The sequence below is a fragment of the Aspergillus uvarum genome (assembly GCF_003184745.1).
Source record: "Aspergillus uvarum CBS 121591 unplaced genomic scaffold BO82scaffold_27, whole genome shotgun sequence".
Lineage (NCBI taxonomy): Eukaryota > Fungi > Ascomycota > Eurotiomycetes > Eurotiales > Aspergillaceae > Aspergillus > Aspergillus uvarum.
Genome location: NW_020291324.1, coordinates 298,313 through 319,898, shown reverse-complemented (window position 1 = coordinate 319,898; position 21,586 = coordinate 298,313). Strand labels below are relative to the sequence as shown.

Sequence of the window (21,586 nt, the reverse complement as noted above, 5' to 3'; positions counted from 1 at the left end):
CGACAGGCGGGGGCGGCGGGTTTGCATCAGGGAGCCCTGCGGCGCGGGTTGAATCTAGATCAAGGTTGAGAATCCGGCCAGGAATGCGCCCACAACAGTCACCAGACCGTAAAGCTGAGTCATGTCTGTCGATGATCGGGGTGCTGCGCCCTCATCGGGTACACCAGTGAAGGGTGCCAGTGAGGTTGTGGTGGAAGCAGCAGTCGCAGCAGGAGTTGAGCTTGATGTCGAAGTGCTATTCACCCGCTTGGGGTCCTGCGCACCACAAGGGTGCTGGCTGCGACAATCCGATTGGCAGATGGAATTGCCGTTGCAGTTGGTGACACACTCATTGTTCTCTTCTGTGCAGATGAAGTACGGGATCGTCTGAGAATATTGTGAAGAGTTCGGGCTTAGGCCATTACTGCAGTCACAGACATATTGCAATGTTTTCTGAGGGCAATGATTCAGATGGTCAGACGTGCTCAGCCTGCAGGATCATGAAGAAGGGTATCACTCACAGGATCGCAGGTATTCTCCTTTGGCTGGCTCGTCGTTCCAGGCAATTGGAGACAGAGGAGCGGGCATGATGAAGTTTGAGCCTTACACCATTGAGCTTATCAAAGTAAAACAATCAGTCAGGATTGCGGGCAATCGCATAGTCCTCGTTGTTATCTAGGTGACGACATACTTCTCGTATCAATTGGAATGTCATTGACATTGATAGTGTAGGAAGAGTTCTGTCCATTGGCAAACAGGGCCAGGGAGGCGACAGCAACCACAGAATGCAACAGATGCATGATGACAGCTTCAAATGGCAGGTTAGTGACTGACGAACGATGCTTTTCGGAATAGAGTCCCTGTCGCTGCAGGGTCCCAGCGGTGATCTCCTGAATCTTGAACAAGATCTTCGGAAGGAAATGCCAGACGATGGAGACCAGAGGGTTTGGAGCAAGCAAGAGAGAGAGAGAGAGATAGGAGTGGGCTTACAGTAATGGGATGGGTCAAGAATGATATGTCAAATATGGGCCAGGGTCAAATGTGAGAGATCCTAGATCGAAGGCAGTGAAGCACGTCCTGGCGAGTGAAAGGGGCGGGGGGGGGCAAGGGTTCAGGATTTATGATTTCAGGAGATCAAAGGGTGAAGAAGACGGGTGGGGATTTGGAATTGGGGAATGAGGAATGGTGCTGGAGGCTCAGTATATGTAGTTTGTCCAACATCTTGTCTCGTACCACTTGGGTTCGTTACGCGAAGCGAGGTCGAGGTGGCGACGCTATGTGTTGATTAAGCTCCAGACGGGATACTAATGGAGCCAGTCATCCAAGAATGCACTTGGTATAGTATAGTATAGTATAGTATAGTATAGTGTAGCAATTAGTGCTGGATGGTCGTATTTTCCTAGTCGTAAGTTGGCTGAGATCAGAACAGTACGTTAACTTCGTCTCCTCCGTTACTTCCCCGAGGTCCGTGGCAAGCAAGCTAGTTAGCTAGTCGGCTGCCTTCCATGGCAGTGTTTATGCAGATAGGCTGGAAAGAGCCGGGAGGGCAAAACAGGGACATGCTATGCTATGATGTCCTCGATGTTTCGTGTTTGACTGGGTGAAGTGTATGTTTACAATCAGTCCCAACCTCAACGCAGAGAAGGGAAAGGGGAAGGGGAGAGGGCGAAGAGGGAGGAGACTCAAGCAGAGAACCTGGTATGTCGATCCGGAGGCCACTAGCCGATACAACTGACTGACTAGACTACCGTAGTATGAGTAGTCTAGACAGTCTAGTAAGTACGGACGAAGTGCTTACAGTACTGTACACAAGTAGATACACAACCTCCCTTTTATCGTTTCCAGGCTGGGATGGAGTTACTATCTTTAGTTTATGACCCTAGTGGCTGGCACTTGACTGCATGCATTGCAAGTGCATCCGTGACAATCATGCTGATATTTGAGGATAAATGCAGTGCTGTAAGAGAAGTAGGAGGAGGAGGGGGAGAAAAAGGTGATAGTGGTGGGAGCATGTCTCAGTGAGATGCTGGTGACTACTAGCCTTCGAGTATCGCCTCTTACTAGGGGGAAAACGATGTTTTTTTTCGGGTCTTCGTCGTCCATCATCCGGACAAAATGTCTCAATTGCAAAAGGGTAGAATCCCTCGTAAACACGCTGATTGGGGCTGGACCCTCTTGGCTTTTTCTAGTCTGGACCCTGAAGGCAGCCTAGACCATAAATGGCATTTATCTCCATCCACTGGGCTAGTTTCCAAATTGCTGGCTCTTCCGACTCGCCGACACTCTTCAGACTTCGCAGTGAAGCCAGTCTGTCTTCAAACTTGCTGACACGTCCGCTGGGAATGGAGTGGGGGAGGTCACCGTTTGGTGGCAAAGACTGGGGCAGTAATGTAATAAATGGAGGACGTACACAACACAACTCAACTCAACTCAAATGAACTCAGTACATATTAGTTTAGTGTAATCGTGTCTTGTCGTCCTTTGCCTGTGGTTCTAACTTCTCACATGACTTGCCGCCTTTCTCGAGCAGTAACTTAGTCATCCCGTGACCTGGAGGCGGCTTGGACTGTCTGGGATGGAAGCTGCGGGAAAGTTGCCCGGTGGTGCCATGGCCCATTGTAGTTGTCCTCGTCGCCGTCGGAGTCTGCCGATGATGATCGCCGCTTCAATCATCATGCTGTCCACCAGAAACTGTCCCTCAGACCAAGAGACACTTACACTTATGACGCTGACACCGAATCGATAGGCACTAAAAGCGAATTTCTTGGATCATGTATGTATGTCCCACGGTCTGAAACATTTTCAACTATCTTATCAGCTCCTCTTCCCGTGATTCAATTCCCCCGCACTTTCTTCTCTCTCCCCCGTTCGTCCAACGTACAGTACTAGTCTACCTACCGGATAACGCCCTGGACGTGGCTTATTGTGACCGGTCATCGGTGACTCTGGCATGCATCTGACTGTATTCTGTACGCCTAACGGACACAGACCCTCTTACCCCTCTTTCAATTCCTCTGCTTGGAACCACGGGAAAGCTTCGAGGGCTGTTCTATTCAGTCTTAGTGGACGTTGAGCTTGATCTGGGTTATTCTCCGCTACCGGTCATTTTCCTCCTTAAGCTTGCATCGTGATTGACCTGACCTGACCCGACCTATTCTTAGTGACAGTCAGGATCGTCTCCGCCAAATCTGCCGATTGACATTTAGATGGATGGAGCCAGCGAATGAGGACACTGGCCTCGTGCCTTCGCCGCACCCAAACTCACCCTCCTCCGAACCTTCGGCTACCTCCAGCACGGACAACACCATTCCGAACACAAATACATCTCCCTCCAATCCACCCATCAACGGTGATGACACTCCTTTCCTTCAAGCTCGGGATGCCTCGAGTAATGAGCGCCCGATTTCCGGGATAGTCCCTCCATATTGGACTCATCACAGAGCTGCTTCCAGAATCTCCCAAATATCTCTCGACGCTGGCCCCGCTATTACCCTCGAAGACCACACGGAAGATCCGGAATGTGAGACTAGTCGTGGACTGTGGGCGAAAAGCGTCTCGGTTGATGATTACGTTGTCGTTCAAGGGAAGACGGGGATTGGGTCATACGTAGTTTGGAATTGCAGGGTCCAAACACTCGATGTGAGTTAGGCCGTGCCAAACATGCGCTGATGCTACTCTGAGCACTGTGGAACATCGGTCAGGTACTAATAGTTGCTCTAGGGTGGCCCTATAACAGTTCGCTTGAGGTAGGCTTTTCGCATTGTCGCCTATATCCAAAGTTGCTTAGTACTTATTATTCTGCTCAGGTATTCGGAGTTCGACGACCTGCGACAACGCCTCATAGTATCATTTCCGCATGCCAGAAATGCCCTTCCTCCCTTACCTCCTAAGAGCGTAATCTGTATGTGTCGTGCAAGCTGCATAAGACAGTACATCAGCTCACTGATCCCTTTAGTCAAGTTTCGCCCCAAATTTCTTGAATCGCGTCGCGCTGGCTTGGAATATTTTTTGAAGTGAGTTGCGTCATGGGGTGTAGAACCGTGCACGAATGCGAATAACTGACATTATGGCTCGAAGCTGCGTTCTACTGAACCCTGAATTTTCTAGCTCTCCGATTGTCAAGGATTTCCTTTTTGGACGGACGTGCTAAGGGGATCGTGCTCTTTGCCCTTACCATAAACAACCGCCATTCCGTTACAATCACGACGTCAACGAATTGACTACCTATTCACCCCTGGATTCATGTCTTCGGAGAAAGGAGGCAGATATCATTTTACGTATATATATTGCATTCAGCACATTGTACCGACTCAAACAAACTTCTGTGGAGATCTTAGCGACCATTACAATCATTCATGTTTCGTCTTATCTTGGACATAGTTAATATCACAGACTCTGTTGGGGATGCACTGTGATAGATGTTTGGCAATGGATTATATCGATTCGATACAGTCAGCCTTGATCCATCACTTTGCAGAAAAGTCTCTACGGGATTGGGGGCTCATGTGATAGTTCCCCGAAAGTCGGAGTGGCCACCCGAGTCATGTGTCAACCATTCGCCGCCGTCCCGAGGAGTGAAGCTTATACCTCTGGGGTGCATGCGTTCCACGTGCTACCCATTGCCCATGATCTGGAACCATTGAGGCCTGGAGCCTATTTAATTATATTCAGCCGCACATCACTTATAGTATTGAAGTAGCGTGACGTGTGGGCCTCATCCGGAGCCGTACCTCACACATCCTCATAGCTAGTGCAGCTAGCTTTTCTCACCGGCCGCAATGACCACTGATGTGTGTGCTGTATCGCTATCATGTCCCTTTACCTTCTGCATGTGCTTCGAATATTTCTTGCCCGCAATGAGCCACCACAGTAGCTCGAGAAACAAGAATCCACCGACACATACACATGTATAGTTCATGTTCGATACTATTCCAACTAACTGTCAGCCAACGGGCCCTTATATTCCGTAGACCGCTAGAGACGGCCTCTCCATAACAACTGGGTCATTCACTTACCGGTCACAGGCATCTCATAAGGGAACGAAAAGAACACGATGGCGAAAATCAACCAGGCCACCGTGATGATATTGACCGTCATCCCCACAGCAAAACTCAAGGTAAAGGGGCCGTGATGCATGGTTTGCCGACGGAGTAGGACGTTGGTCAAAATCGGCACAAGATAAGCGAAGTTGTTGATCGTCCTGCGTTGCGATGATGGCAAAGTCAGCTCTGGAGCTTCCAAGATCGATTTCTTGACTGAGTGAAGGTCACATACACTGCAGAACTCATCATTGAGTTGAAGGCCGTGCTAGAGCCCAGATAAATGCACCCCAGAAGAGCGACGATGATGCCGACAACTAGCTGGGCGTTAACCGGAACCCCATATCGAGGGCTGACTTTTGAGCAACTGCAGTGGCCGTCAGCATATATTCCCTTCACTGTTGGGCATTGGCAAGGCTTATATCGAAGACTCACAATCTCGAGAATGGAAGACCGCCGTCTCTGGCGAAGGCCCAGAACATTCGCCCCGTGCCTGTTCAAAGGGAAAGCAGTGTTAACATGAACACTCGGGGGGTTGCAAGGCCCAGGCACATACTAAGTTGCGAGCCAATCATGCACGGGCCTACTGCTACCCACAAGAGGAAAACAAGCGCAAAAGCACCTCCTCGGCTCTGGGTTGCCTGGCGAAAGATCTCCGCCAGAGGCAGGCCCGTGGGCGAGTCAGCAAGAGTCGTGTAGTCTTGGACCGAAAACATCAAAGCTAGGAGATAGGACAATCCTGTCACAAAAGCTATGCCAAGAGTGCAAGCTTATCCGGAGTCATAACACCTGTCAGCGAGACTGTATTGAACATAACCTCGGCTTGGATAATGGTTACTTACCAAGAGCCAACGGAGCATTCCTTCCAGGCTGCGAGAGGTCATTTTAACGGAGTCAGCGCCTCTTGGGGAAGGTAAGTACATACGTTCGGCATCTCCTCTGTAATATGCTTTTCATGAGAAGTCAGCCAGAAGCTTCTTAGATCAGGCAATTCTGGCAGGGTATGGCTCTTACCGTGATCCCATCCAAGCCACCCAGAGAATACAGTGGATTTACCAAGCCGGTGATAAAGCAAATGACATTATTCTCCCACCCAGTCTCATTGATCCAGGTACGGAACACGAATTCAGCATCATTATGTTTTGGGGCAGCCGCCGCCACAGTAACGAGGATGGCAAGCCAAGCCAATTGAAGATAGCACACTTTATCGTTTGTGAAACAGAATGGAAAAGGTCAGTTCATTCGCAAGACACAGAGGACTTCATCAGCCCAAGACTTCCACTTACGCGAGAACTTGTTAATTGCTGGCATCCAGTTATTCCCAAACATGACAATGGCGCACGTAAGAAGATTGAATCCCTGATATGCCACGAACGTCATCCAAGGCCGCAGCACGAAATTGGTTTTATATAATCCAACGAGGGCCATGAAGTTGGATGCGTAAACCAGGTTCGTCGAGGCCGTGGTGAAGATCCCTATCAAAGGCAGTGAGCACTGATCTGGCACAATGGACTGTAGTGAAGAAGAGGCTTCTGCATACATCCAAAGACGGTGCTCCAGCCGGTTGCGAAGCTCAACACATCGCTATAGCGATGGGGGGCGATTGCTGCGATCCAGTGATACATGCCACCTTCCACCGGATACGCCGAGACAAATTCCGCCAGCGACGTGGCCAAGAAACACTGCAGGATGAAGACCAGGATGAATCCGTAGATCACTACACGAGTATCAATCGTTAGCTCATGTGGTTCGATCTTTCTTTGTTGCTTCCATAGTACCAGGAGGGGGGGAAGCCGCATACATGCGCCTGGTCCTCCCGCATTGATCGAGGTGATCAACCCCAGTCCGAGTCCTATTGAAACAGAGACTTTATCAGCTAATAGATCGATTGCGCATCTCCTACACATCTAGCCTTGGTGCCTCCCCCCTAGATGCATGGAATACGAGAGACAACCCCAACCCACCGGTCCAAGAAATGGTACAATTGGCCGCTAATCCAATCAGACTCCATACCGAGAAATGGCGCTTGAGCTCCTGTTTATGTCCTAGAGTAATGTCGGTAAAGTTAGTTATGAATCGCCATCATCGAGACATAGTCAGTCCTCATGCGCAGAGGGGAAAACGCATCCAATCCAGACGTACCCATCTGCGCCAGACGCAGCTCATCTGCATCCTGGAAATGAACGCTGCTGGACCCATAGTCGTCATATGGTCGCGCCGGGACAGGCGCCGCGGCCGTCTTGGAATCACCCATTTCAACGCAGTGTGGGGAGTTAGTTGGTGTACTCAGGATGGATGGAGAAGTCCCCTCGGACATTGGGAAGATGGAGGAGGAGGGGTGGGGGAGGTGAAGGGGGGAACGAGTGCGTTACTCAAGGGATGCATGCGCGTGAGAGGGCCCTATAGCTACTAAGTATAACCCCATCGTTTGCACCTTATCAACCTTATCAGAATGATTGGAGGGCCTGCTTATCGGTCGGTGGCACTGGCACCGGTCATCTGGGGGGAAATCGCCGGTTGGCCGAGTGAAATCGCCGGAGAATAAATTGGCCTGGAGTCTGCAGTGATCTGAAGGGAAGAGTACGAATCAGAGGGCCATTTGCCAAGGAGGTATTCGGACTAAGGTTAGGTAGGTAAAGTGTACTCCGTACTAGTAGATGGGATGATAATCGCATTAGATTGAACCGAGGTCCTGGACTATACCAGAAAAGGTTGAGTCTCTGCGAAAGAAAACCCGACGGTTCTAGGGCTCGACAAGATATGTAGGAGTGAACCTTTGCAAGTCATTAATATTATACTGTCTATGATCTATATATACTGACACCTGTCCATCACCAGCCCTTGCTTGTCCTCGTGTCCCATTTATTGCAGTCATAAGTTCATCAATCGGTAGGCCAGAGACATTATGGAAGAAGAAGACATGAAAATCATTGAGCCAGGACTTGTTATACATCCTCGGTCGGTCGGTTCAAGCAGTCATTTAATCGTGGAAATCGCGAACAAGCTCGAACCGAGGGGTCCCCTTTGTGTATTGTCACCACAGTGGGTTATCGAGGAGAATGATGAAGCATGACGTGAAAAAGGCGTCCTCGAACAGGTCTATTCAAGCGGTTGAGGACCTTTAGTTCACCATTTAGCTCTTCGATCAATGGCTCTTGTAACCACCTTTGCTGGGGTCGGCGCTAGGATTGAGAGGAGCAAGTGTGCCCTCTCCAAACTCGCGATACGCCTGTTCTCTCGCGATGGACTTGTCACGCCGGATGGTCAAGCAGTTGATACCCAAGAAAGTCGTGATTCTGTTGATGACAAGGAATGCCCAGTGCATGTATGCGACGAACGCTACCAAAAGGTAAAGACGTAAATAGAGTAGCTCGAAAGACGCGCTCACCATCGGAAGGCCCAGACGCGGTAGGTTGGCCAGGATAGCACCTCCGATGAGCGGTGTCTGCAGCACCGTCCAGTACGGGAATGGCTGTCTCAATAAATGAGCAAGAATGATCTTAGTCGTCATGCGCCCAAAGACGAAGGAGATAGTCCAGCAATACAGAACCAGTCGGTCCTGAGATAGCAGAGTCGAATACGGAGAGAAAAGCCAGGCAAGGTTGCAACCAGTGAAGACGATCATGGGCACCCATTCCTTGAAAATAGGTGCAATGGGCAGGCCTTGTTTCCGGCGCGCAGCTACAACATTGAGGACACAGCCAGGAAGATGGCCAAGGAAAAACGACCCAAGAAGAATGGGAATCCACAGGTCCTTCATGGAGTTGTTCCCGAAGATTTGCGGGTAGTTCAAGAACTCAACGATCGGTCGGGACCAGATCTGAGGCCCGTAGACACCTGACGCGATCATGATCGCAATCGCGATAAGCAGACCCTCGGTAGGACCGTTGAAGTAACCGAGATAAAGGGTGTGCGTATGGTACGTTTCCCAGGTCGAGAAATACATTGCGAGGCACGGAACCAGAGCTGTATATGCACCTAGTTTCGACGAACCGTAGCCCATCGCCGCCGTCTCAAGCAGACTAGCCAGGGTGCAGTTCAGCGAATCGATGCCATGGCTGCCCAATGTTAGTTCCCTATTGTCATATCATAGATAGACAAGAATGCTTACTCAAAAAGCTCTCCCAAACCACTAGAGGTGCCGGTTCTGCGCGCTTGTTTCCCATCGACGTTATCCAGAGTGGAGTACCTTGCGCTGGTCAGTGACACTAGAACACCAAGACCAAGGGGTGCAGACTCACATCCACATGCCAAAAGCGAAGCTGTAATATAACCAAGAAGGACCCTTCGCACACAACTGTTCAGCCTCGAGATGGTACACTGTAGGGTGGTGATCTTACTGGGCCCACAAGATCCGGCATATAAATCTCTATCAGCATCACGTTCCCAACGATGAAAAGGAAACCCAGTAGGGTGACCATATTCGGGGCCAACGAGAGTGGTAAAATCTCAACAAATGCATTCCACTAGTGTGAAGTCTCGAGGGTCAGACAAGCGGGCGCAGGCGATTCTTAGGGGCAACCTTACGTAGTGCCTAAGTATATAGTTCGAGATGAAGGACTTATCGACGCTCTGATATTTGTAGCTCTTCAGAGGCATCAAGATATCATCTGAAAGCGAGTCCTGGATCGCTACGAGACGCGCAGGGAGAATTAGCTCTACACAAGCACAGAGCTGGGGAAAGTACCGAAGCAGAATTGCATGAACACACCTTGGATCCTTCTGAAAATTACGCTCATTCTGGATTGTTATATGTATGACGAAGAATGTCTCGGAAAAACGATTTAGAATAGTCAGATATGGCGCATTGCGCGGTATGCAATTGAAAGGAGGAGAATAGTTCGCGAACAATCACGGATCCTCAATGTACCGATTGAGCCCTTCTATGATTACGTAGTGCTGAACGCTGATGAAAAAGCAGCCAAGGGCAGTAAAGACGGGGAAAAGAAAGTCCTGCCTTGAGTCTGCTGGAGAGGAGGAATGACTCTAGAGGGAGAAAAAAAAGGAAAAGGAGGGCCTCGGGTTCCAAGTTGGATGATCCCGGCTACAAGAAAGAAGGAAGAGAGGAACGGGAACGGAATCACGTGTCTGCTACCGTGCTCCGCAAGCTTTCGGCGCTGGAAACGCGAAATGGAGGGAAATTGAAGTGAACCTCAATTTCAGTTTTTTTGTGTTATTCCTTCTCGACGCCCATTCTGGGTCCTGCCGCTGGAGAGTGCCTTCTTTCTCCTGATACCGCGACCAGACTATCGACCAAGCCGAGCTCATCTCACTCCGCCTTGTTCTGCCTGTTTCCCCGCCGTTGAAGCTCGTCCTACCGATTCAGCCGATAACCTCTTTCTTAACCCTGTCGCCCAAGACCATTCGACAATCGCGTCCGAGGTGAAAGGAAAGTGATATCAGGTACTGGTCTCGTCGCTCTTTGAGCCTGGACATGACGGTGGATGGTCAGTGTGGCGCTCGCGGCGCAGTGCACGACTGAGTATACCCTGCGCCATGCCAGGCGTCGTCGAGCCTCCTTCCGGGGCTCCTAGGCCGGACCTAGGCTTTACTGTCGCGCATCAGAAGGTTGAGCTTGAAATCGACTTTGCGACCAAGAGTCTCAAAGGAAAGACCGAGATCACAATCCACCCACATCACAAGGATCTTCGCGTATTACGACTGAACTTCCGGCAAGGCGAGCTGAGACGTCTGAATGTCAGTGGGAAGGTACCGACGGTCAAATACGTGGATCAGTATGAGACACTCCAATTATATGGCCCTCACTATCATCAGCGTCTTTCGGCCAAGATAGATGGACTGCTCAAGATGCCGCCAGAGCCCGATTTGCTCGTGTCCGTCCCGAAAAGCGTTCGGATTGACGAACTCGATCCTTTCTCTATCGAAGCCCAGGATCAAATGACACTACGTGCTACAGGGGCAGCGGACGAGGGTGAAGGGCCTTTGAGCTCTAAGGCAGCAGAGACCTCACTTCCGCGGTTTACGGCATTGACATTGTATATCGAATTTGTCACCGACAACATACGAGACGGGCTACAGTTTGTTGGGGTCGAAAGTGGCGACAGACGCTATCCCCATGCCTACACAACGAATTCGCTTGGATATGGAGTCGGTTGCCCGCTTTTCCCGTGTGTGGACGACCCTGCTTCACGTTGTACATGGGAAATATCGATCAAATGTCCGTGTACACTGGGCGATATGTTCGATCGCAAGCTGGGGGACCAAGCAAATTTGGGCATTTCTGGCCGGTCAAATGCTCCTGGACCATATATTGCCTCGGACGATGAGGGATTGGATGTAGCGGTTGTTTGTTCCGGCGATCTTACGGACGAGATTATCGACCCGAAGGATTCCAGCAAGAAAACAGTTTCCTTTGCTTGTTACTCTCCCCTCTCGGCACAGCAGGTTGGGTTCGCCATCGGCCCATTTGAGTACGTTAATCTAGCCGATTTTCGCGAAAGCGATCAGGATGAACAGCTTGGTCAAAATGCGATTCCTTTGCATGCGTTCTGTCTCCCCGGTAGGGCGGACGAAGTTCGCAATACATGTTTCCCTATGGCGAAGGCTATAGACTTCTTCTCGCTGTCATACGGCTCTTATCCGTTTTCAAGCTACAAGGTCTGCTTCGTAGATGACTTGCCCGAAGGCACACTGCCAACGGCCTGTCTCTCCATCTGCAGCAGCCACCTGTTGTTTCCTGAAGAAGTCATTGACCCAATGTATGATTCGACTCGTACTTTGGTTCATGCTCTCGCATCCCAGTGGATTGGTGTCAATATTGTCCCAAAAGAGCCTGCTGATACCTGGGTCACAGTAGGCGTCTCTTGGTACATCACGGATACTTTCATGCGAAAGCTTTGTGGCAACAATGAATATCGCTTTCGCCTGAAACAGATGTCTGATAAAGTCTGCGATCTTGATTATGAACGACCATCAATCCATGACATGGGAAACATCCTGCACATAGATCCTTCTGAGATCGACTTCATTGCGCTCAAAGCTCCCCTCGTTTTGTTCATTCTCGACCGGCGGCTCACAAAGGCTAGCGGAAAAGCAACAATGTCTCGGATCATATCTCGACTATTCTTGAACTCCAGAATGGGCGACATACCAAATGGAGCCGTCACCAGTTCACTCTTCCAGAAGACTTGTGAACGACTTGGTCATGCAAAGCTGGATGCGTTCTTTCAGCAGTGGGTATACGGTGCTGGGTGTCCCCGTTTCCAGGCTACGCAACGTTTCAACAAAAAGAAACTTGTTGTCGAAATGATGATAAGACAAGTCCAAGCAGATCCCTCAAGTACACGTGATCTAGACAAAAACGCGTTCATGCGCGACGTGAAGGAAGAAATACGCAATGTCTACGCCGGAGTTGTCCAGCCTGTGTTTACCGGTTCCATGACTATTAGGATCCACGAAGCTGATGGTACGCCTTACGAACACATTGTTGAGATCAAAGAAGGAGTCACCAAGTTTGACATTCCCTATAACACGAAGTACAAGCGGCTGAAGAGGAACAAGAGGCAGAAGGAGCGTGCAGCTGCAGCATCGGGTGGAGACCCTAGCGCTGAAGTACAGGAGGACGTCCTGCTCTATTGTCTGGGCGACGTATTACAGAGCGAAGAAGAAATTCAAGAGTGGAGGCTTGCCGATTGGAGCAAAGAGGACGAAGAGAGAATGGGACAGGAGTCTTATGAGTGGATTCGCATGGATGCAGACTTCGAATGGGTCTGCAAGTTATCACTGGCAATGCCAGGATACATGTATCTCTCACAACTCCAACAGGATCGAGATGTCATTGCGCAATTGGAGGTCGGTTCATCCCATACTTATCACACATGCACACGCTGACACTTTTACTAGTCATTGCAATACATGGCGGTTCAGCGCGAGCACCCGCTGATCTCGTCCATCTTTGTACGAACTCTTATGGACCGAAGGTACTTTTACGGCATCCGTGTGGCTGCGGCTCAAGCCCTAGTCAAGCATGCCAAAGAAGAGATCAACTGGCTTGGGTTGTTCCACCTTGAGAGAGCTTTCCAAGAGCTTTTCTGTCTCCCGGGGTCTCCAATGACTCGCTCGAACGACTTCGCCGATAGAGCTGCATATGTACTTCAACTAGTCATCCCAGAAGCTATATCCAAAGTACGCGACAACAATGGAAAGACGCCAATGAGGGTGAAGCGCTTCTTGTATGACAAGTTGAAGTTCAATGATAACTCCAATAACGAGGTGAGCCTCCTACTCGTAGCCATCCATATGTATATGCTCATGGTGTTGCAGTATTCGGACAATTTCTATGTCGCGACATTGATGGAATCGCTTTGCCACGCGATGCTAGGAAAAGTCGAGTCTCGGATGGACGACATGGATGATTTCGATATGGATCGTGTGCTTGAGACCCAGGCAGAGGTTCAACTAGAGAAAGACGCTATCGCAGAGATCGATAGGTACAGAAGAATGGACGAATGGTCCAGTTCTTTCCAGAACATCTATTCTCGCGCCGCATTACGCTGTCAGATGCAACTTATGAAAGCCAACATATCAAGTCTCGACATGATGCAGTTCTTGCCTTACACACGAGCTGGCACTTATGACCTTCTGCGCCTCGACGCATTCGAATGTCTTGTCGAACTCGATCTGTTCCGGAGTCCTGAACTTCTGCGGTGGTTCATATTCACCATGTCAAGCGATTCTTCCGCTTTGATCAGGCGACGACTTCATGGCTTATTCGGCAAAGCCCTGGCGCCTGTCGCTTTCGGCCGCGATGTGAACCAAGAACAACCCGCCAATGCCGATAACCTAATTATCGAGCAAGAATCCTCAACTGAGCTCCGCCAAGCGGATCTTGCACGGAGACAGACCGTTACCGGAGCCTTGGGGGCCCTGAAAAACGAAGTATCAGGCGACCAAGTTCTGAAAGAGTCTCTTTGGGCTGCATGCAATTCTCCATACATCGGGGTACTGGAGCTCTCCGAGTTTGCTGATCTCTGTCGAGTTTTATATGACGCTGTCACAACCCGTATGGTTACCCTGAAGTATCCTCGTTACTGGGCTGTGAAGCATCTTGGAAGAGTGAGTCCTACCAGCGCACCAGTGCACACTGCGCACAGCGGCCTAGAAATCGTGCTAACACCACACAGGGTCGATTACACTTCTTCCGATCGAGCAAAATCCGGACGACGCTTGCTCCATCGAAAGATTCTACAGCCGCCAAGCGCAAGCGCGAAGACCAGGCGATGGCACCGCCTCCCCCTCGCATTACATTCAAGAGCTCTAAGCTGGGTTCCAGTGCAACTCCCTTCAGTCCGAAACCGAGCCCGCAACCGATGCCAAAGCTGCACATTTCCAACCTACCCTCCCCTGTGCCCCAGGTGCCGCCACCGAAGACAACAACTGCTCCCGCAACACCATCTACGCCCAGTGGTGGGGGTTTCAAACTGAAACTGAAGTTCGGCCAGAAGCCGAAATAGTCTTTCCCAAAACAAACTCGATACCATTATTTGTCTAATTCGTTATCTCATTGGGACTTCGGAAGGGGGTCAGGTCAGGAGACGCATGGCGCGGGGTTGTATGGATCATTGTTATCCTTTTTGACATATTCTATATTCTAGAAGAACCATCACTCTATTCTGGGTTATTCTTAGGCGACAGATAGTTCAGCAGCCTATCTGTTGGATTGGGTTTCCGGCTCTGCAAAAGAAAATGATGATCAGTCTGGCTGTCAAGGATCATTTCTCCCAGCAAATTTCACCCTCACGAGATTCCGCCCTCGAGGCCTTCCAAGCCTTAGTCCGTAATGAAATTCTCGTAGCCAGAGAGTCAAGTACATGAAATGCCCTCGATCATGCCATGCGAGCAAACCAACCCATGAACTCCTTATTGCATTTCAAAACAATCCCACAATAAAGGTATAAAAAGACATTTCAATTTCAGTTTCTCACCGCCTCTGACCTCTCTCATTTGTCGCTTATACGCTCCAGAGCCTAAGGAACGCGAGCAAGTCAGTCAATGCGAACCACTGGGTGACAAGAAGAAGGGAGGAGGATAGAAAGACCTACCTCAAGCATAACAACGGAGTTGCCGCGAATGACCTATGAACATTTCTATGTCAGCTTTCTCTCTGGTCCTGATCGTAGTCTTCAAGCCATGATGTCTGAAGTAACATACCACCATGCCGATAGCGACCTTCTCGCCACCCTGCTTCTCTTCGAAAGCCTCATCGAGCACAATGTTCATGAATACCTGCCACGCCGCCCGCCGTTAGTGACATCCCTCTCAAAATATGACGAGAGTCATGATGAACTGAGAGCACCAGGGCTCCTTCGTGCCCCAAGGCTCCTCTATCCGAAGGATAGTCATTCAAGGGAATAAAACGCACATCGTAGCCGCGCAGGATACCAATGACTTTGCGGTTGCCGTTCAGTTGGCAGAATACCCGCTTCTCCATGTACTAGAAATACCTTGTCAGCCAAACTCGATCCAGGAACGGATTGGGGCTCGGGTCCAAAAGGTCATACCTTCTTCAATTCCGGCTGAGCTTGAGGCATTTTGGGCTGGTTTGATCTGGTGGATCGTTCTATTATGTCCCGCTGTCGCGTTGCGGACTTTTGACGTACAGCAGCGGGCGGGCGGAGGAGGAGGGATAAGCTGGCCCGGATAAAGGTTGTTCCCAGGGGGAAGCTTCCAACGCAAGAAACCCGGGGGCCGCGGAGGTGGAAACAGTGACGCCAGTGCTTGTTGGGTGGCCGCTACTTTTTATTTTTTTCTTTGAAGAGGGAGAGGACTTGTACGGTCGAGATTTGTTCAAAATGAGCTCAAAGATTGCTAATCGCCGAAAACCTCGCAAAATCGGAGGAGATGACGAAGAGAGCGATGGCGGGGAGCAAGGTTCGTTGTTGAAACATGCAAATACTGCTTTATATTCTAGCAAGGACAGTGAGATCTGACTACTTTTAGACTCCGGACCCGTTGTCAAGCGCCCGTCGAATTTAAAAACGAAACAGACGTCGAAATTGCGTCTCTCCTTCGGCCCCGGCGAGACGTCCATGACGGACAACAGCGGCGATGGCGAGAATGAAAGTGAGGTAGTAATGCCGAAGCGACATGGCTTGGGCCGACGGGTTTTGGAGAAGAGTGCCTTTCAGAGGTCATTGACACCGTCTGGGGCTGGCAATTCTCCTTCCTTGAGGGTTGGCCCCGAGCAAGATCGGCCGAGCTATAGCCAGGACTATCTAAAGGAGCTGCGCGAGTCGACCCCTTCGACCCCGAATGTGCCAAGCACCAAGGAAGAGGAGAAGAATGAAAAGACGATCGATGTGGCTGCGAAGTTTGGAGAAGTGATGAAGGTATCAGCGCCAGCGGCCATCCCCAGTGAGGCGGAGATCAGGGAGAAGAAAGCCCGGAGAGCACGTCTCGCAAAGGAACATGGGAGTCTTTCGACCACGGAAAAGGATTTTATTTCTCTTGACGTTGGTGGCGAAGGTGATGATGATGAGTGGGATCTACAGGGTCGACGGGAGCAAGCTGAGGATACCAGATTGGTCCGTGACGACGAAGATTTCGCTGAAGGATTTGACGAGTTTGTGGAAGATGGTCGCATCTCCCTTGGAAGGAAAGCAGAGCGCGAACAGCAGCGACGGCAACGCGAGGAGATGCGAGAACTTATCGATGACGCCGAGGCACTCTCGGAAGAAGACGATTCGGATGTGGAAGAAAAGGCGGCCTACGAAGCTAAGCAAACACGAGCTGCGATGGGCAACAGTCATCGGGACAACATTGATCGGCCAAAAACACCACCTAAAGTTACCTCGCTTCCGCGTCTTGCTCATTCCCTTGAGCGACTGCGTATGAATCTCGCCGTCCTTGAAAAGTCTAAAGGCCAGATGGTCGATCGCATGGAAGAATTGCGGAAGGAGAAGGCCGACATAGCTGTCCGCGAGGTGGAGATCCAGGTCCTGATCAAAGAGGCTGGCGATACCTATGAAAAGCTGAAGCAGGAAGCTGAAGCATCGTCGGGTGTCGACGGCAATCAATCAGCAGCTGATGACTTTGCGAATTCCCGCGGTTTGGAGGGCTTGGGCGCATCAATGGCACCTTCGACGGCAAGTGACTCGGAACAGGAACCCTGAAGGCTCACAGTGACTACCTTATTTGTTTCTTCGTGTCTGGATCTCGTCCATTGTTCCTGCCTTGACAGACCGACAAGGCCCAGCTGCAACTCCTCTGTTGTCAAGCCTTTGCTCATCATCTCACTGTCCCATCACATCATGACCGCATGTTTATCTTTCTGTGATACCCACCCGCATCAGAACTACTCTTTGCCTTGTTGACCCGATCGAACATGGCTCCGTCACTCTTTCTCTCTTGGTTTCACCAACCGTTGCGTAGGACCGAGTGTGTTGAAGAAGAAGAATCAACTGGCCCGTAGGCCACCCTATTTGCATCTCGGCTGTGCTTCGACTGATTAAGCAACATTCAGGTGTCAGCGAAGTGTGATACCGTTTATTGAATCGCCTATAGACGATAAAGATGGAGAGCCTCCTCACCTCTATCATCATTCTGACGCAACTCCAATTGAACTGTTCTTTGACCTCTTCTTCGTTGCCAACCTCTCAACCTTCACAGCCACGCATGAGATCAATAATGTAGATGGTAAGATTTGAGATACCCCTCTACCAGCTCGTGTAGACCGTGGTCTAATGAGTCCTGGCAGCGTTGGGGGCCTATGTTGGCTTTCTTGGGGTTGTCTGGTTCACCTGGCTCCAGGTGACATTGTTCGATATTCGATTCGCTCGCGACTCGATCTTTGAGCGAATCTGCAAAGCGATTCAATTGGCCGTAATGGTGGAATTTGCGTCGGCAGGGACTCGATTTACCACTCAGGTGCAAGACGAAAATATCTGGGCATTCCAATCATTGAGCCTGATACTTGGTGTCAGTCGGCTTCTGCTTTCTATACAATACACTGTCGACGCCGGTTTCCTGAGCAAGCGTATGAGGTCTGCGTCTAAAAGAGTCTATTTTATCGCTGTAACCTTGTTTATCACGGGATTCATATATTTCTGGGTAAGCCCGCAGCATCTTAATCATGCATCCGCGTCAGGATCGTTGGGAAACTGACCTGTCACTAGATGTACTTTGCCTTCCGCAGCCAAGGCGTGGGCGGCACATACGCCTGGATTGTGTGGTTCTTTCTGTTCGCCATAGAGATGTGGGTAGTCATGTGGACGTCTTCCATGAAAGCAGGGATCGGTCTTCAGGACACTCATCTGAACGTAAGAATGGGGCTACTGACCCTGATAATTATTGGGGAGGGCGTCATCGCTATCACAAGGATTGTTAACAAGACAGTCGGGCCGGGAGGATGGACCAAGTGGTCGTTTGCTCATATCCTCGGCGTTACGACTAGTGTGGTATGGATCCAGCCATGGTCTTCCCCGTCAAGTCTGAGACATACTAACTACTTGGGAATTCTTAGTATTTTCTGTGGCAAGCGTACTTCGATCTCTCCCCACGGCGTACCATGGGGAAGTTTTCTCAGCAGATCTGGGCCCAGCTCCACTTCCCGTTCCATGTCGTTCTTATTCTTCTGCTCGAAGGCTCTCAGATCCTTGCCTTGACCCTGGACATCACTCTGAAGCTCAAGTACCTAACTGAGACGATCTTATGGACCTGCGAAGAGCCAAGGCCCAAGGCAGAAGAGGCCATTCATCTGCTGCGGACTACCATTGCCGATATGGAGATCAACTATAGCCGGGGTGCGATCAATGAACAAATATCCATTTCCCGACTGTTGGATGATCTGCCCTATCAGCCACTGTGCCCATCGGATGGGCCAGATGATTTCTCTGCCACAAGTGACCTACTCAGTAACCTGGTCGGAAATGTCACAGCGGCTTTGTTCTCTAGCATGGGTATCATGCCCTCTAAGAATGCAGACATTGGATCGATGGGCAGTGATCGGTTACTGCGGATGTACATGGAGCTCCTTAGCTTTGTCTATGTCTATTACTTTGCGGTCGCAAGCCTTGCCATGTTCTTCTTTGCCGCATTCGTCTTGTTGACGCGTCGCCATGCCCGCGGCATCTGTGCTGCTATCAGTGTGGCAGTGCGGGTCTGTTTTGGGATATTCTTAGCCGGTCTGATCAGCTTCTCCCGGCACTTTCCACTCGTTTACTCGTTCATGACGTCTCCGGCTATTTTGTATGCCTTTACTCTCATTCTTCTAACTGGTAAGTTGAGACCGTCCGTTTTGTCATGCAGTCGTTTTACTAAGCCATGTTCAGTTCTCCTGGTTGATCGATTTCTGGACCGTCATGGTGCGCGCATCAAGCCCAATATGGGATGGAAGCAGTCAATCGATGCCCTTTGGTAGCCCTTTCGGACGAGGGAGCTGCAGGACGGCTTTTGTGCCAATCATTTCTACATCATTTCTAAGGATGACCGTGACAAATACAGTTCATCGCCGGCTGTCGCCACCTGTGTTTGCAAAATTCCATTCCTATTCCTTTCTATCGTGGGTCATTGTGGGCAAGGGCCACGGCTAGAACACAATATGCGCAGTACTGTAGTAGAACCTGTGTCTCAGGCCGTAATGACTGCGCTCGTCTGATAGATGACTCCCAACCCGTAGTAGGCTTGTCTCACATTATCAAAGAACAAGAGGACACGCCACTGTCGCAATGGTCGCGACGGCTAGGATGGACGGTCTGTTGGCAACTGGGTACCCAGCCACGGGAACAGACATGAGAGATCAAAACAGTCTCGTTTGAATTCCCTTGTCCCCTCTCATTGCTCGGCTTTCTAATTTCTTATGCCTCGTAGAAAGATAAATGCGAACTACAAGAAAAGAAAAGAACAGAAAGAAGAACACAAAGCACGCCATCAATCCGCTTTCCCCCCTTCCCCGGAATTTTTGCAAGAGCAAATCGAGTAGGTAACAGTCCGATGGGATGGAAAAGGTTGCCCCCCCCCCCGCGCCGTCCCCTGGATAAGTAATGGGGAGATGAAAATTAAACACGGAAGCAGCAGGGATCCCCAGGCTTTGGGGTTGGAACGGAAAAGTACTGTACGTTATTGTTTAATGTTACTGTTTGATTCCCGGCCATCGCCATTGAGGCCCTCTCTGTGCTCTGTTTTTTTCTTTTGTAAAATTTTTTTTTTTTTTTTTTACATTACATAAAACCCAATGAACGAGCAGTGAGTCTGGTAGGTAGGCAGTTGTGGACTGGTATAACCTAGGTACGCACGATCAAGAAGTGGCCAATCGAATGCCCTCCTCCAGGCATAACTACCTATGTTCTATGTACAGTGCTATGTACTACTGGAGACTACGCACGGATACCCTGGCCGTATTACCATTGGTACCCAAATCCGAAAAATTGTTCGGCGGGGATAGAAATTGAACGGAATAGAGAATGACAACCAAAACGAGAGGGAGTATGGAGAAATGACCTTGAAGAAAACGAATTGAGAAACGAGAACCCCTTTTCCCGGGCCTCGGTGGCGCGGCTCGTTGGTATGCCCGTGGGATATGGGGCCTTTCTCTCAGGTTCATCATCTCCAGCACAGGGCTCCTTTACTTGCGTCCGAGGATGGTCCCGGGTTGGGGTCTGGGGTTGGCTGATAAATAGATAGGTAGATAGATAGATAGATAGATAAAACGTGATCACTAGCTTTTCCATGGGTCGACCCCAGGAACAGGCATGGGGGGCCAGCATGGCCAGGATCAATGATCCTTGAAGCGGAGAAGGATATGTGAGAAGCTATAATTGGAAGTAAGTATACTGAGTGAGTACTGGTGGGAGCAAGGATTTGGGGATGGATGAAGGAAGGAGCATAACGCCTATCGACAGCCGCCGTGCCGTGGTCCCATTAGCAGCAGCACGAGCGGTCACTAAGCTAACGACAAAGGGAAATGACGGCGGGTATGTAGAGCGGGAGGGAAGGAAGGAAGGTATACTGAATAGGGCCACATACAGGTAAGCAGGCAGGCAAGCAGGCAAGTCAAATAAAGCCACAGATAGACAGGCATCCAGACCGTTCCTTCGCGCTGTGAACGGGAGGCACTGAGAGAGAAGTGATAGACCGAACGATAGGTCAACAACATCTCATCTGGACTTCCATGGGGGAGGGGGCACGGTCTAGTCTTTCGTGCGTGATCTGTCTGTCTGTCAACCCGCCGGGTCACAAGCTCCGACTGTGTGTATCACCGCTGAAATGTTGCTGATTGGACCGGGAAAGGCAGGGACGTTTGAGGGTGGGTTGGATGGAGGGATAGAGGATATATCCTGGTTTTTTTTTTTTTTTTGGTTCTGATCGCGGGAGTTCAGACGCGAAAGAAGAATGAATCCCTTTCTTCCAGAGAGTTTTTTTGGTTTTTTAGTATCTCAGGTTTAGAATACTCTTTCCCGCCCCTTCCCATGTCACTAGCCATGGGTTGACGATCAAGATCGGGATTGACCTGCAGATGCAGGAACGTTTCGTCGTACGTTGTGGAGTGGAGGGAGGCATGGGGGAGCAAGAGGGAAGCTAGAGCTGTCCAGTCGACAAGCGACCAAGAAATA

General features: G+C 50.2%; 8 protein-coding genes across 8 annotated transcripts; 3 read left to right on the top strand and 5 right to left on the bottom strand.

The window, feature by feature from the left end:
* Positions 1-54: 54 nt before the first annotated feature.
* BO82DRAFT_283486 (uncharacterized protein) lies at positions 55-593 on the bottom strand (the record flags this gene model as incomplete). Its single annotated transcript, XM_025631420.1, has 2 exons — positions 55-432; positions 501-593. Coding segments are annotated over 2 exons (471 nt in total), but the record flags the coding sequence as incomplete, so codon positions are not given.
* Positions 594-2,922: 2,329 nt separating this feature from the next.
* BO82DRAFT_78729 (uncharacterized protein) lies at positions 2,923-4,263 on the top strand. The gene is made up of 6 exons (XM_025641552.1): positions 2,923-3,080; positions 3,151-3,618; positions 3,700-3,725; positions 3,786-3,880; positions 3,935-3,992; positions 4,057-4,263. The coding sequence occupies exons 2-6, from the start codon at positions 3,190-3,192 to the stop codon at positions 4,127-4,129; spliced, it is 681 nt and encodes a 226-aa protein (XP_025491922.1). The 5' UTR covers positions 2,923-3,080; positions 3,151-3,189; the 3' UTR covers positions 4,130-4,263.
* Positions 4,264-4,378: 115 nt separating this feature from the next.
* Positions 4,379-7,488, bottom strand: BO82DRAFT_354457 (putative choline transporter Hnm1). Its single transcript, XM_025635206.1, has 13 exons — positions 7,161-7,488; positions 6,983-7,063; positions 6,820-6,870; positions 6,559-6,735; positions 6,305-6,493; positions 6,033-6,220; positions 5,944-5,967; positions 5,861-5,888; positions 5,575-5,787; positions 5,454-5,511; positions 5,254-5,385; positions 4,995-5,179; positions 4,379-4,905 (listed from the first exon to the last, which is right to left on the bottom strand). The coding sequence occupies exons 1-13, from the start codon at positions 7,333-7,335 to the stop codon at positions 4,736-4,738; spliced, it is 1,671 nt and encodes a 556-aa protein (XP_025491921.1). The 5' UTR covers positions 7,336-7,488; the 3' UTR covers positions 4,379-4,735.
* A 298-nt stretch (positions 7,489-7,786) lies between these two features.
* On the bottom strand, positions 7,787-10,003 carry BO82DRAFT_354456 (sn-1,2-diacylglycerol cholinephosphotransferase). The gene is made up of 6 exons (XM_025635205.1): positions 9,730-10,003; positions 9,546-9,649; positions 9,359-9,484; positions 9,260-9,303; positions 9,130-9,207; positions 7,787-9,076 (listed from the first exon to the last, which is right to left on the bottom strand). Exons 1-6 carry the CDS (start codon positions 9,755-9,757, stop codon positions 8,164-8,166), a joined length of 1,293 nt encoding a protein of 430 aa, XP_025491920.1. The 5' UTR covers positions 9,758-10,003; the 3' UTR covers positions 7,787-8,163.
* A 416-nt stretch (positions 10,004-10,419) lies between these two features.
* On the top strand, positions 10,420-14,799 carry BO82DRAFT_78550 (transcription initiation factor TFIID subunit TAF2). The gene is made up of 4 exons (XM_025641551.1): positions 10,420-12,830; positions 12,882-13,250; positions 13,302-14,093; positions 14,162-14,799. Exons 1-4 carry the CDS (start codon positions 10,515-10,517, stop codon positions 14,489-14,491), a joined length of 3,807 nt encoding a protein of 1,268 aa, XP_025491919.1. The 5' UTR covers positions 10,420-10,514; the 3' UTR covers positions 14,492-14,799.
* BO82DRAFT_354454 (putative small nuclear ribonucleoprotein SmG) lies at positions 14,580-15,621 on the bottom strand. Its single transcript, XM_025635204.1, has 5 exons — positions 15,539-15,621; positions 15,400-15,471; positions 15,189-15,263; positions 15,080-15,112; positions 14,580-15,004 (listed from the first exon to the last, which is right to left on the bottom strand). Exons 1-5 carry the CDS (start codon positions 15,566-15,568, stop codon positions 14,978-14,980), a joined length of 237 nt encoding a protein of 78 aa, XP_025491918.1. The 5' UTR covers positions 15,569-15,621; the 3' UTR covers positions 14,580-14,977.
* Positions 15,622-15,757: 136 nt separating this feature from the next.
* BO82DRAFT_383535 (uncharacterized protein) lies at positions 15,758-19,508 on the top strand. The gene is made up of 7 exons (XM_025638024.1): positions 15,758-15,908; positions 15,978-17,126; positions 17,490-17,672; positions 17,734-18,086; positions 18,152-18,433; positions 18,499-19,252; positions 19,307-19,508. Exons 1-7 carry the CDS (start codon positions 15,830-15,832, stop codon positions 19,393-19,395), a joined length of 2,889 nt encoding a protein of 962 aa, XP_025491917.1. The 5' UTR covers positions 15,758-15,829; the 3' UTR covers positions 19,396-19,508.
* An 806-nt stretch (positions 19,509-20,314) lies between these two features.
* On the bottom strand, positions 20,315-20,828 carry BO82DRAFT_78510 (uncharacterized protein). Its single transcript, XM_025641550.1, has one exon. The coding sequence runs from the start codon at positions 20,738-20,740 to the stop codon at positions 20,375-20,377; it is 366 nt and encodes a 121-aa protein (XP_025491916.1). The 5' UTR covers positions 20,741-20,828; the 3' UTR covers positions 20,315-20,374.
* Positions 20,829-21,586: the final 758 nt, after the last annotated feature.

Bases quoted from the DNA above. Each gene is read 5' to 3' on its own strand.
- BO82DRAFT_354456 (XM_025635205.1), bottom strand. From the start codon at position 9,757: ATGAGCGTAATTTTCAGAAGGATCCAAG. The intron at 9,650-9,729 runs GTGTGTTCATGC...CGCGTCTCGTAG, and splicing joins AATTTTCAGAAGGATCCAAG to CGATCCAGGACTCGCTTTCA. The intron at 9,304-9,358 runs GTAAGATCACCA...TTGTGTGCGAAG, and splicing joins TGCCGGATCTTGTGGGCCCA to GGTCCTTCTTGGTTATATTA.
- BO82DRAFT_78510 (XM_025641550.1), bottom strand. From the start codon at position 20,740: ATGCTGGCCCCCCATGCCTGTTCCTGGGGTCGACCCATGGAAAAGCTA.
- BO82DRAFT_78550 (XM_025641551.1), top strand. From the start codon at position 10,515: ATGCCAGGCGTCGTCGAGCCTCCTTCCGGGGCTCCTAGGCCGGACCTA. The intron at 12,831-12,881 runs GTCGGTTCATCC...CACTTTTACTAG, and splicing joins ATGTCATTGCGCAATTGGAG to TCATTGCAATACATGGCGGT. The intron at 13,251-13,301 runs GTGAGCCTCCTA...ATGGTGTTGCAG, and splicing joins ATGATAACTCCAATAACGAG to TATTCGGACAATTTCTATGT.
- BO82DRAFT_78729 (XM_025641552.1), top strand. From the start codon at position 3,190: ATGGAGCCAGCGAATGAGGACACTGGCCTCGTGCCTTCGCCGCACCCA. The intron at 3,619-3,699 runs GTGAGTTAGGCC...TAGTTGCTCTAG, and splicing joins GCAGGGTCCAAACACTCGAT to GGTGGCCCTATAACAGTTCG. The intron at 3,726-3,785 runs GTAGGCTTTTCG...TATTCTGCTCAG, and splicing joins CCTATAACAGTTCGCTTGAG to GTATTCGGAGTTCGACGACC.
- BO82DRAFT_383535 (XM_025638024.1), top strand. From the start codon at position 15,830: ATGAGCTCAAAGATTGCTAATCGCCGAAAACCTCGCAAAATCGGAGGA. The intron at 17,673-17,733 runs GTAAGATTTGAG...GAGTCCTGGCAG, and splicing joins TGAGATCAATAATGTAGATG to CGTTGGGGGCCTATGTTGGC. The intron at 18,087-18,151 runs GTAAGCCCGCAG...ACCTGTCACTAG, and splicing joins CGGGATTCATATATTTCTGG to ATGTACTTTGCCTTCCGCAG.
- BO82DRAFT_354457 (XM_025635206.1), bottom strand. From the start codon at position 7,335: ATGTCCGAGGGGACTTCTCCATCCATCCTGAGTACACCAACTAACTCC. The intron at 5,968-6,032 runs GTAAGAGCCATA...TCTCATGAAAAG, and splicing joins GTGGCTTGGATGGGATCACG to CATATTACAGAGGAGATGCC. The intron at 4,906-4,994 runs GTAAGTGAATGA...TAGTTGGAATAG, and splicing joins TTATGAGATGCCTGTGACCG to TATCGAACATGAACTATACA.
- BO82DRAFT_354454 (XM_025635204.1), bottom strand. From the start codon at position 15,568: ATGCCTCAAGCTCAGCCGGAATTGAAGAAG. The intron at 15,113-15,188 runs GTATGTTACTTC...AAATGTTCATAG, and splicing joins AGGTCGCTATCGGCATGGTG to GTCATTCGCGGCAACTCCGT. The intron at 15,005-15,079 runs GTAGGTCTTTCT...CGCGTTCCTTAG, and splicing joins ACTCCGTTGTTATGCTTGAG to GCTCTGGAGCGTATAAGCGA.